The following is a 13,068-nucleotide window of genomic DNA, read 5'->3' as shown; positions in this document are numbered from 1 at the left end:
AGCAGCCCCAAAATATCTCTTGTAACATCTGAGATAGTTTTTTTAAAAAATATGTCAATGTCTGAATGCTAAGGGTAATTTAAGAATAGATAACTTTGACATCTCACAAACATAGGCATCTGCACTCACATCCTGTGGGAGTAAAAGTTCTTGCAATTTTCTCAAGTATTGATAATTATGCTTTAATAATGTTGGTATTGCAGCAAGTACAACATGTACTTCTCTGTTAAGTACTTACTTTGCAAAAATTGTACAAGTGTAGGTGAAAATAACAGTATCAAGAAGCATAGAAGCTTTCTTTGTGAAAGGAGCACACTGACTCTCACCAAATGTGGGAAATTCAGACTCCTCCAGGTGCAGGAGCCAATTTCTCACACTTGTCTTCTAATCATGGTTTTATTGCACTGTCCCACATATATTCTTTTCCAGCAACCAAAGTTTCAGGGAAGTACTGCAGGAGCTTTGCTCTTCATTTTAGACATTCAGCCAAAGCTCCGTATCCCTGTTGCGATGGAAATTCTGTAAAGGTTGTGGAGTTAATACGAATAGAGATGAACTCGATAGAAACAGCTTATTTGCCATTTGTGTCAATGCTGAATATAACTTTTGACAGTTCGACTACATCATTGAATTGAATGCAAAGTAATTCTGGATAATGGTAAAGCCAAACACTAAAGAAGCGTATTTTTTATAATCTTTTTCATCCTTGATCTCAGGGCTAAAGCTTGATAACATCAAGCCTGATTCATCTCTTTTGATATCTTAGTAACAAGTCTTCAGTTGGACTTCTAAATAATAATGAGACTCATTGCTTTTGCATCATGTGCTTTGGTGGTATGGTTAAATAGACGTTGTACTAACATATTTGTAGAATTATGCTGCAAGGGATCAATGCAAGTTGTTTCTTACCGGCATGGCACTGTTGGTGTCCTCTCCTGCCATGAACTGGACTTTCACTGTGATGTTCCGCACAGAACCTTGTCGACTGTTGAAATTTAAATTCTGTGGGTAAACATATACCAGATTCCTAAGAGCAATAATAAAAGTCGATTAGGCAGACAAAACACACCCAAAACCGAGCACAAACGACAGTGAATGCCTATCCAAAGTTAATAGACAAAAGTAAATCTTAGAAACAAGGATTCCCCTTACATGTGACATTTCCAGATAGGGATGTATATTTTAACTGCCTATATTCAACAGCAATGTTCGAAAGTGAGAAAGAGAATCAAATTAACCTCCTTTTGCATCCTCAAGATTCTCCCAAATTTCAGTCAATTAATTTTTTCCGACAAGTGGCCTGCTTTGCTTTTACACCTTGATATATGCTTTAAACAGCTACTCCTGAAAAGCACACTCTGCCGTCTACATAAATAAGGGGTTGAAAATTTCTTCTTGAAATTAGGCTCTCCTGAAGGCTGCCATTAACCTATTAATAAATAAAAACAGACATCTTTTGAAATTGGTTTGTAACTCCTCTGATTTTAATGTAGCTGAAAACAAACGGTCGCACAGCATCACAGTTAAGACGTAATACTTCCATTTATGAAACTGTAGTTTAATTGTTACAGACTGCAATGTAACAGCTGGAAGCAGCAACAAAGCAAACAACAACTTAAGACAATACTGGGAAGAATAATAGAACTGGGAATATGTTGGAGGGTGTAAGTCTCATGTTTAGAACCTGATTGCATATACCATTGCCAAAATTTATTTTAACAATTTATATTCTTGTGAAAAGTCCCAAGGAGCAATACCCAGGCAACCTCTGATGTCCTCTGTATAAAATGTGCTTGCCAAACTAACTTGCTTCTTGTTTTGTCAGGTGGGAAAACACTAAAACGGTGAAGGGACAGCTTCCTAGTGAGCTGCTTTATATCAGCTTCACAGACTTACTTTATTAATCATTCCGCCTGATAAAGGTAGGCGCAGCACACTTGAAGCAAATACAGGATAAATTAGCAATTCAGTTCAATACCAAATGCAATAAAATCCCTGGTATTCAGTACCTGTGTATATTGGTAGATGCCAGATAAGTGAATTTCTAGGTTGCTTGAGATTGCATGCTGTGTGAATGGAGAACTAATGGCAAGGCACACCAATTTTTCTTAACATTTGATTTTCCGTGATTTTTTTTTGCCGTTTTCTTGAATTCTGGATTACAGGGATTTTATTGTACTTTCATTGCCACAATTTCCTCCTCCTAACACACACAACCCCCAAAATGAATTATAGCCTCAAACACATCATCAGCTCCTCTAACATTCTCCCTGGTAGGAAAATTCGATTTAGATTACGCTGTTACCATTCTGTTCCATCTGATTGTTCTATCAATCTGTAGCTTCATGTATTCAACAGGTTTCTTTTCAACAATGGAGATTAACGTTTTACATTAAGTGGAGCTGCTCTTCAAGAAAAAGAATTTTGGACTTGATCTAGATTTATTAATTATTAAACTAATTTTGTCTGGAAAATTAATTGCTTTCCCCTATAGAGGCTGAGTGATCTGCTGTTTACAGCACTTATTAGTTTTATTTCAGATTTTTACAATTTTTTCCTGAGAGTAACAAAAACCCTTTTTACACGAAAAGTCATTTTATTGCCATTATATAGAACCTACCTCTGGAAGCTGGCTTGCTTGTTCACACAGAACCAAAACAAAAGCCGGCTCCCTGGCTCCAACACTGAGACTACCTATCTTGGCAGATCGAAGCCAGGTAAGTCTAGACCCATCCCCCAATCTGCCTTCGATACTTTACACAGCGCTCAAAAGGAGGATCAAACCTGGCTTTCAAACGCTGTGTGAAAGGGGCTATAATGTGCTTTTAAGTATGCATGTTATGAGCAGTCTGATTCCACAAGATACATTTTAGATTTCCTTTTCTCCTGATCAAAGTTCAAAGGTCATCAGTGGGATAATTCAGGAGCCATACAATGAAAATGGTTTTTGGGATGAAGCAGGTGAGAATGACTTGAAGTGTAGCGGTTAGCACATCACTCTTACAATTCCAGTGAGGGACGTCGAACTCACCATCATCTGTAAGGAGCATGTACACTCTTACCTTGACAGTGTGGATTTCTTCCCATGTTCCAAGGGGGTTAGAAGGTTAATTGGGCATTTGGGCAGCACGGCCTCATGGGCTGGAAGGGCCTGTTACTGTGCTGTACTTGCCTTCTTCACCACCAACTAAACTTGAAGGTTAACCTTTGGAGTATCCTTCACGAGGACTCCCTTTACATCTCTGAATTTTGAATTACCTCACCTCAATATAATAATATTCTCTTTTATTCTAAATCAAACTACATCAAAGTAAAAGCTTTGAAACTCAAAACAAAACAGAAAAAATTCTGTACAGAAAAATCAATTTTGCAGATTTTCAGTTTGATTTTTTTTTTACTTAGATGGTGCTAACAAAGCCTTCATTTACTGCCCTTTCTCAATAAGTGATTGCTGGCATCACCTACGGCTCCTAGAACACTTCCATCAGTGCTGTCTCTGCTCCATCCTCAACATTCATTGGAATTACTTCGTCACCAACATCGAAGTACTCGAGCTGGCAGAATCCGCAAGCATCGAATCCACGCTACTGAAGACCCAACTGCGCTGGGTGGGTCACGTCTCCAGAATGGAGGACCATCGCCTTTCCAAGATCGTGTTATATGGCGAGCTCTCCACTGGCCACCGAGATAGAGGTGCACCAAAGAAGAGGTACAAGGACTGCTTAAAGAAATCTCTTGGTGCCTGCCACATTGACCACCGCCAGTGGGCAGATAACGCCTCAAACCGTGCATCTTGGCGCCTCACAGTTTGGCGGGCAGCAACCTCCTTTGAAGAAGACCACAGAGCCCACCTCACTGACAAGACAAAGGAGGAAAAACCCAACACTCAACCCCAACCAACCAATTTTCCCTTGCAACCGCGCCTGCCTGTTCTGCATCGGACTTGTCAGTCACCAACGAGCCTGCAGCAGACGTGGACATACCCCTCCATAAATCTTCGTCCGTGAAGCCAAGCCAAAGCCAAAGCCAAAGATTGCTGATTCTAAAACTTCAATGTATGGCAATGTTACACAGTGTAATCCTAAATCCTCTGCATTATGAGAAATCTTCAAAAGGAAAATCTTGGGGAATTTCTTCAAGTATTGCCAATTACTATAATTTTCCCCTTGAAAAATGTTGCATTATGATTAAGATTAAATGAACACGGCATTTCCTGGAACGTACTTTTTCCAGTACATTAGTGTCTATCACTTGACAAATAAATATTCAATCCCCACTGTGGTTAAATGTACTCATTCTCTGTAGCTAACACTAATAATTCCTGACAATAATCCTGAAAGGCATTCAGTTTTCTATTGTTCTCTGAAGAAGTACAAATATTTAAAACTTTTCTACAGCTATGAGCACATTGGATAAATGAATCAAAAAGCTCACATTGCACCTGCTCCAACAGATGCCATTGTTCAAAATGCTGAAAGGCTCCAGCGCTGCACATTCTCCAACCAAAACTGTCTCCGGGCATCACATGAACCCAGGTTACTACATTCGTACATCAGTCCATTTAAGTACATGTAAAACAGATGGCGTACAGCAAACAGGGACATCTGCATATCCACTAACACACAACTGAATTTGTTGGAATTAAATACAATTCAGATGTTACTCTTGCATCTTATTCTAATATTTATTCAAAACCTTTGAAGAAGATTAGGTGTGATAGAGTCGGAGGGGCAAGAGGAGGTGGGGTTGCATTGCTTGTCAGGGAAAATATTACAGCGGTGCCTAGGAAGGATAGATTAGAGGGCACATCCATGGAGGCTATTTGGGTGGAACTGAGGAGTAGGAAAGGAGAGGTTACACTTGTAGGGGTGTATTATAGACCACCCGGAGGGGACCGAGACCTAGAGGAACAAATCTGTAGGGAGATAGTAGATATTTGTGATAAGCACAGGGTTGTAATTATGGGAGATTTTAATTTTCCACATATAGATTGGGAAACACATTCTGTGAAAGGACTGGATGGGTTAGAGTTTGTGAAATGTATGCAAGATAGTTTTTTTACAACAATATGTAGAGGTGCCAACCAGAGAAGGAGCAGTGTTAGATCTACTGTTGGCAAATGGGATGGGTCAAGTGACGGAGGTTAGTGTTGGCGAGCACTTTGGGTCCAGTGATCATAATGCCATCAGCTTCAATGTCATTATGGAAAGAGAGAAGTCAGGGCCAAGGGTTGAGGTTTTTGATTGGGGAAAAGCTAGATTTGAGGAGATGCGAAAGGACTTGCAGGGTGTACATTGCGACAATTTGTTTTATGGGCAGGATGTAGTAGAGAGATGGAAGTCTTTTAAAGATCAGATTTTGAGAGTGCAAAAGCTTTATGTTCCTGTTAGGTTAAAAGGAGGGGCAAAAGGTTTGAGAGAGCCGTGGTTTTCAAGGAATATTGGAAACTTGGTTCGACGAAAAAGGGAGGCGTACATTAGATATAAGAAGCATGGAGTTAAGGAGATGTTTGAAAGATACATTGAATGTAAGAGGAATCTTAAGAGAGGAATTAGGAAAGCTAAAAGAAGGTACGAGGAAACTATGGCAAGCAGGGTGAAAACTAATCCAAAAGAGTTCTACAAATATGTTAATGGTAAAAGGAAAGCTAGAGACAAAATTGGTCCCTTAGAAAATCAGAGCGGAAAACTGTGTGTGGAGCCTAGAGAAATGGGGGAGATATTGAACAGTTTCTTTTCTTCGGTATTCACTAAGGAGAAGGATATTGGGAGATGTGAGATAAAAAAAAGCAAACTGGGTAAATATGGGGAATATAGAGATTACAAAAGATGTAGTTTTAGGGCTTTTGAAGAATATAAAGGTGGATAAGTCTCCGGGACCAGACAGGATCTTCCCTAGGACATTGAGAGAAGTGAAGGAGGAAATAGCAGAGGCTCTGGCGGTAATTTTCCAAATGTCATTAGATATGGGGATAGTGCCGGAGGATTGGCGCATTGCGCATGTGGTTCCGTTATTTAAAAAGGGTTCAAGGAGGAAGCCTGGCAACTATCGGCCTGTAAGTTTGACGTCTGTGGTAGGTAAATTAATGGAGAAAATTCTTAGAGATAGTACTTATAAACATCTGGATAGACAGGGTCTGATCAGGAGCACTCAACATGGATTTGTGGGAGGAAGGTCATGTTTGACCAATCTGATTGAATTTTTTGAAGAGGTGACTAGGAATGTGGATGAGGGTAGCGCAGTGGATGTTGTCTATATGGACTTCAGTAAGGCCTTCGATAAGGTACCACATGGAAGGTTAGTTAGGAAGGTGTAGTCTTTAGGTATAAATTTTGAGATAGTCAAATGGATTGAACATTGGCTGAAAGGGAGAGGCCAGAGAGTGGTAGTGGATAATTGTCTGTCAGGTTGGAGGCCGGTGACCAGTGGTGTGCCTCAAGGATCTGTATTGGGCCCATTGTTGTTCGTTATATACATTAATGATCTAGATGATAGGGTGGTGAATTGGATTAGTAAATATGCAGACGATACTAAGATAGGTGGAATAGTGGATAATGAAGAAGGTTTTCAAGGATTGCAGAGGGATTTGGGCTGCTTAGAAAATTGGGCTGAAAAATGGCAGATGGAATTTAATGCTGATAAGTGTGAGGTGCTTCATTTTGGTAAGAAGAATCAGAACAGGACATACGTGGTAAATGGGAGAGCATTGAGGAATACAGAAGAGCAGAAAGATTTAGGAGTAACGGTACATCCTTCCCTGAAGGTAGAAACTCACGTGAATAGGGTGGTGAAGAAGGCTTTTAGTATGCTGGCCTTTATCAATCATTGCATGGAATATAGGAGTTGGGAGGTGATGTTGAGATTGTATAAGACGTTGGTGCGGCCTAATTTGGAGTTCTGTGTGCAGTTCTGGTCGCCTAATTATAGGAAGGATATAAACAGAGTGGAGAGAGTGCAGAGAAGGTTTACCAGAATGTTACCTGGGTTTAAGCATCTAGAGTATAGGGAGAGATTGGACAGATTAGGTCTTTATTCTTTGGAGCGTAGAAGGTTGAGAGGGGATTTGATAGAAGTATTTAAGATTATGAAAGGGATAGACAGAGTGGATGTGGATAGACTATTTCCGTTAAGAGGAGGAAAGATTAAAACAAGAGGACATGAGTTAAGAATTAAGGGGCAGAGGTTTAGAGGTAACATGAGGGGGAACTTCTTTACTCAGAGAGTGGTAGCCGTGTGGAATGATCTTCCGGGAGAAATAGTGGCGGCGGAGTCAATTGTATTATTTAAGAAAAGTTTGGACAGGTATATGGATGAGAAGAAGATGGAGGGTTATGGGCATTGTGCAGGGAGATGGGACTAGAGAGGGGTGTTTGGTTCGGTGCGGACTAGAAGGGCCTAATGGCCTGTTTCCGTGCTGTAATTGTTATGTTATTATATGTTAAGTTTTTTTGATATCATTTACAGGGTGTGAAACGAGTAACACGCTGACTTGCTCAACTGATGCAGGGCAACACTCTTGAAAGGAGTCATTGTGAATCCAGATGTGGTCTCATTTTAAATCAAGACTTCTTCTTTGGCTTGGCTTCGCGGACGAAGATTTATGGAGGGGTAAAGTCCACGTCAGCTGCAGGCTCGTTTGTGGCTGACAAGTCCGATGCGGGACAGGCAGACACTGTTTAATCAAGACTAGAATTGATACAAATTAACATTTGTTGACAATAGTTTGCTTAAATCATGTTTTCTGGGTGATTGCCAAATTTACCTTGAAAATTCACGATGACACGTAAACTAAGTATACCATTATCATCGAGCTTACCTTTCTAAAGTTCAGTTGACTAAATTTTACTCTAACATGTCCTTGAAATGTGACAGGTGCAAGACTGAAGAAGATACTTTGTTACATATGTTTTGGTCTTGTTCCTCTATGCATATTTTTGGAAAGATCTCTTTCATATCTAATCTTTAGTATCCCTAGTTCTCAATGTGAATCTGATACTTAATCCTATAATTGCCGTTTTGGGTCAACTAAGACAATTGATTTGAAATGTACTATGTCTCAATCCCATGCAGTCTCTATCACCTCCCTTATTACGAGACATTCTATATTAATGAGACGGAAAGATGCTGTTCCTCCTTCACATACTCAATGACTATCTGATATGGGGGGGGGGGGGAGGGCAAAAAAATCAAATGTTCTTCCATTGTAATGGATTTAAATGTTCTAAGTTTATGGGACCTTTTATGAATTATTTTCATAATTTATAAGATCACTTAGATCTTGTTTTATGAGCTTATGGTTTATTTTATGGTAGTTAAACTATATGTACTTCCCAGATAACTTCAGAAGGATAGGAGGTAGAATTTGTAGAATAGAATAATATTTAAGAATATTTTTCAATTAGCCATAGGTTATACTTGTTTAAGTGTTCATTATTATTTTCTCTCTGCTTCACTGTTATAGAATAGTTTTAATTTTCTTATTCGTTTTATATATTATCTTGGATTAATGGCTTCCATTTATGCACTACTTCTGTAAAATCCAACAAAAATATTGAAATGTATACCATTATAAATGTTCAAATAGGCAAGTAAAGTCAGAGGACTGAGAAGCGAGTTTATCCCATGTCGACACCATGTTGTTTTGGACAATGGCAGTCCACCACCACTTCTGCTGTTATCTCTCAACTTTCCAGATTCACATAATTAGATGCCCATTAAACTTATCACTGCTAGTTATGATCAATAAATTAACAGAACCACTAAACTTCCCACTTTTTTTGCTTTGTTTATGAACCTGTTGACTCAAAAATCACCTAATTTCCATCATAAGGAATCCACTTTTTCTTTCGGAATCCTTAAAAGTTCCTTATTCACTAAGATCAACAAAATATGGCTAACAGATCTTTAGAAAACTGCCCAACTAATTGTATGTCTACATTTTAAAAATGTCATAAAAAGGGCAGCAACACTGTTACAGCGCCAGCGTCCAGGGTTCGACTTTGGCACTGTCTGTAAGGTGTGTGTATGTTCTTCCCGTGTTATGTGCGTTTTCCCCGGAGGCTCTGGTATCCTTGCACCATTCAAAAATGCAGTTTAATTGGGTGGGAAGGGTTCATGGGCTGAAAAGGCCTGTTACCGTGCTGCATGTCCACATTTATATTTAATGAGGCATAATCCAGCAAGATCCTGGATATGAAGTTTATTTCTTCATGGACAAGAATGAAGCCTTCCTTGCATTGAGACAGAGTTGTTGAAACAAGGTTGCATTATCAGTTTGATGCCACTAGAGGGTTATCAAATCAAAGCTCTTAAGGACACCCGGTGGACAGTTGAACTAAGTAGTTCAGGTCAGGTACCCCTTATCCAATGTTCCGAAAAGATCCAAAAAAAAACCAAATTTCTTTAGTGCCGACATGACTTCACAAGTGGGAAAAAAAAATTCAACACCTGATTTGCCCACATGGGGCTCTGATGCTCTGTTGGCACCAGTTTGATTACAAGAACAGTAAAAAAGACCAAATCTTTGCCTTTGGCCGGGAAGATGCCAAATGGAGCTGGGTCCAAGTCCTCAGCTTCGGCTGCAGCCTTTCTCAAAATTGAAGAATTTGCCCCAGGTTCCTGGGCAGGAGCAGGGATCTCACGTTCCTGGGACCTCGGGCTCCCGGGCAGGAGTGGGGATCGTAGTCGGGGACTGGCGGGGGCGGTGGGGAGGAGGTCTTCTTTTGTAAGCAGAGATCAGGTTTTTTTTGGTAAGTATTAAATATTATTTTATGTGAATTTTCCACCGGGCATCATGTTGGTGCTCAAAAAGCCTGCTGTTGTTTGTTGTTGCTGTTTAACCGCTCGTGTTACTCAGAATCAGATTCATTGTCATGAATTTATTGTTTCACAGCAACATCATCGTCAAAAAATAACACTCACATTATAACTATCTTACATTACTAGAAAAAATTTTTAAAAATAGTGCATGAAGAAGTAAGGCAGGGTCCTTGGTTCATTGACTCTTCAGCAGGGAAGAAAATGTCCTTATGAGGTTGAGTGCTCATCTTTAGGCTCCTGTAATTTTTCCCCCCCAATGGTAGCAGAGTGAAGAGGGCACGGACTGGGTGGTGGGGGGGTCTTTGAGGACAGAGGCTGCTTTTTTAAGATACCGGCTCATTTAGATGTCCTTGATGGAGTGAAGTCTGGTGTCTGTGATGTTGCAGGCCGAGCTAACAACCCTGGGGAGTTTATTCTTGTCCTGAGAGTTGGCGCCTCTGAACCAACCAGCCAGAATGCTCTCCGCGGGACACTTGTAGAGGTTTACGAGAATTTTCGGTGACAGACTGAATCTCCTCAAACATCTCAAAGTACAGCCGCTGGCAAACCTTCTTTGTGATTGCATCAACTTGGAGACTCCAGGACAGATCCTCGGAGATGCTGACAACCAGGTATTTGAAGTTCTTGACCCTCTCCACTACTGAGGCCTCGACGAGGAATGGGTTGTGTTCCCCTGACTTCCTTCTGAAGTCCTCAATCATCTCCTTGGTTTTGCTAACATTGAGTGCAAGGATGTTGTCGTTACACCGGTCAACAAGCTGTAGAGCTGTGCTGCTGAGTACCAAAATTTTTTTTAAAACCCCAAAAAATCAGAACCCAAGCATTTTGGATAAGGGGTACTCGATCTGTAGTATAGTGTACTATATCTGCAGTGAGCACCTCCCCATTGTCAGCACTGATTGCCGACTTTATGTCCATTTTACTCAGTTGCAGAATTGAATCAGGTGGTCATGCATGTAGGACCTATTTCAGAATTTACAGCACATAATCAGTAATGAAAATAAGGATTTGCATTCAAAATGAGTTTTTCATAGTCCCAACATATCTCAAAGCACTACAATATATTTTTGAAGAGTGGAAATAGCAGATAATTTGATCCCACAGAGAGCAATCGGATTTAAATTTTTTTTTGTGTGATCTGATTGAAGGATAAATACTCAGAAATCTTTGAAAATTAAAAACTGTAGATCTGAAGTGAAAACAGAAAATGGTCAGCATGTTCCGCAGCATGTGTGGCAAGCGAAAGGGATTTAATGTTTCAAATTAAAACCTTTAATCAGAGTTGGGAAAGGAATAAAACAGTTTTAAGTTTCAGTGAAAGTGGTTAGGGCAAAGGTTGCCATCTCAAATAGGATTAGACAAGGGTTGCCAGGGATATAAAGCATAGTTGAAATCATTTGGTTGGATGGTAATAAGTTAGAGAGGAAGAACATGAAGAGAAGAAGGTAAAAGAATGCGACTTTAACTGTTGAGTGCTTCTAACATTTTCAATTCATATTATAGGAGAGAATTATCATTTAATATGTTGTCTTCCAAATCTTTAGACTACTCTTAAGGATTTCTTTTCTGTTCTAAAGTTGAAAAATATGATTGTTTAGTTGGACTTGGTCGTCTCATGAATTTTCCAGGATCAAACCACAACTGCTGCACAGATGCAACGTCAAGAGATGTTTTAATCTCACTGTATATGTGTGAAAAAGAAATAGTGTATATCATGGCTAATGTGATTTATGGTGTGAAAAATTAAAAAATTTAAAAAAAAAGAGAGATGTTTTAATCACGGTACAACACGATCATTTTCCAACTTGTGACAATGACCAAACCATCAAGTTAATATGAATAAGGCTCATTATCACCTGTATGCAGTGTATGGTACATAGACCTCCCTCGCTGGAAACTCCAGGATCTCTTTAGTTGGACGGACACGGGGATCTGGGTACGGTTTGACATGCAGCAGCTCGGGGGAGAGGCAATAGTGTGGACTTTCAGGAGCAGGTGATATATCAATTTTTAGTTGAGCTACAAACAGAAGAAACTATGTCAATACAGATATAGAAAAATCAAAAACAAACGTACAATGCAAAATGATCCATTCCCTTTCTCTGGAATGAGATTAATGCCAACAATGAGCAACTAAATACACTATAACAGGGATCAAGGTGGTTGTTTTGCCCCTGGCACAGATCCAGGAGGAGCAGGGAGAATTATTGAGCATAGGAGTTGGGATATTATGGTAAAGTTGTACAAGACATGGCCAAATGTGGAGTATTAGATGCAATTTTGGTCACCTAAATTTAAATTAACGGCAGGAAATTTTTTAATAAGATAGAAAGAATGCAGAGAAGATTTATTAGGATGTTGCTGGGACTTCAGGAACTGAGTTACAGGGAAAGGTTAAACAGCTTAGGACTTTATTCCCAGGAGCTTAGAAGAAAGAGGGGAGATTTGATAGAGGCATACAAAATTATGAGGGGTAGAGATAGAGTAAATGCAAGCAGGTTTTTTCCACTGAGGTTTGGTGAGATACAAACCAGAGGGCATGGGTTAAGGTTGAAAGGGGAATATTTAGGGGGAACACAATAGTGGGGGGGGTTTTGAACAAGCTGCCAGCTGAAGTGGTCAATTTTAACATTTAAGAAAAATTTGGACAGATCCATGAATATAAAATAGTAAGAAAGTAAATAAATTTACCATTCTCTTGGTTTTTTTTGGTCCAATGATCCATGGTGTTGCCCATGTGGAATAATGGTGGCCGGCTCCGAGCCGGGTAAATTCGGATTCTCATAGATTGGAGCTGAAGTGCAGGCCTGATGTCTGTGCTGAGTCGGGGGAGGGGGGGGTCACAGCGTGTAGGTTCAGACTGGGAGGGGATTTGGTTTGATCATGGACTCCTGTGGTGCACTGGCACAGGCGCATCACAGGAGATGGAGCACTGCTCAGAGAGCACACTGTTCTGTGGTAATTTCTTACTTGTTTCCACGGAATTCCAAGGTTCCACAGAACCCAGTTTGGGAAACCCATGCTATATATAGAGATTATTATATATATATTCAACTTGCAACTTAATTAACTGATGATGCCACCTCTTAGTCACTAAGAAGTGCAAGATTCAGGATGAACTAATCCATTAATTCCCCAAGAGAGATTACCTCTTGGGGATGTGTCATGTACAATTGGGTGTCTAATCTCAATTTTAACTTATTTCACTAGCATGAACATATAGGGGAAGATATTACACTCACTGAGTTT

At 39.9% G+C, this 13,068-nt stretch overlaps 1 protein-coding gene across 9 annotated transcripts in view; it reads right to left on the bottom strand.

Moving 5' to 3' along the window:
• LOC138758389 (dedicator of cytokinesis protein 7-like) overlaps positions 1–13,068 on the bottom strand; it is a 158,981-nt gene that overhangs the window by 90,254 nt on the left and 55,659 nt on the right. For all 9 annotated transcript variants that reach the window (XM_069927221.1, XM_069927222.1, XM_069927227.1 and 6 more), the window contains exons 14-15: positions 11,676–11,838; positions 910–1,027 (exon numbers count right to left, since the gene is read on the bottom strand). In XM_069927221.1, the coding sequence (XP_069783322.1) occupies positions 910–1,027; positions 11,676–11,838 (281 nt within the window). The remainder of the gene's footprint in view (positions 1–909; positions 1,028–11,675; positions 11,839–13,068) is intronic.

The sequence above is a fragment of the Narcine bancroftii genome, chromosome 3 (assembly GCF_036971445.1).
Source record: "Narcine bancroftii isolate sNarBan1 chromosome 3, sNarBan1.hap1, whole genome shotgun sequence".
NCBI lineage: Eukaryota > Metazoa > Chordata > Chondrichthyes > Torpediniformes > Narcinidae > Narcine > Narcine bancroftii.
The sequence above is the reverse complement of the archived record's forward strand: the minus strand, read 5'-3'. Positions and strand labels throughout refer to the sequence as shown.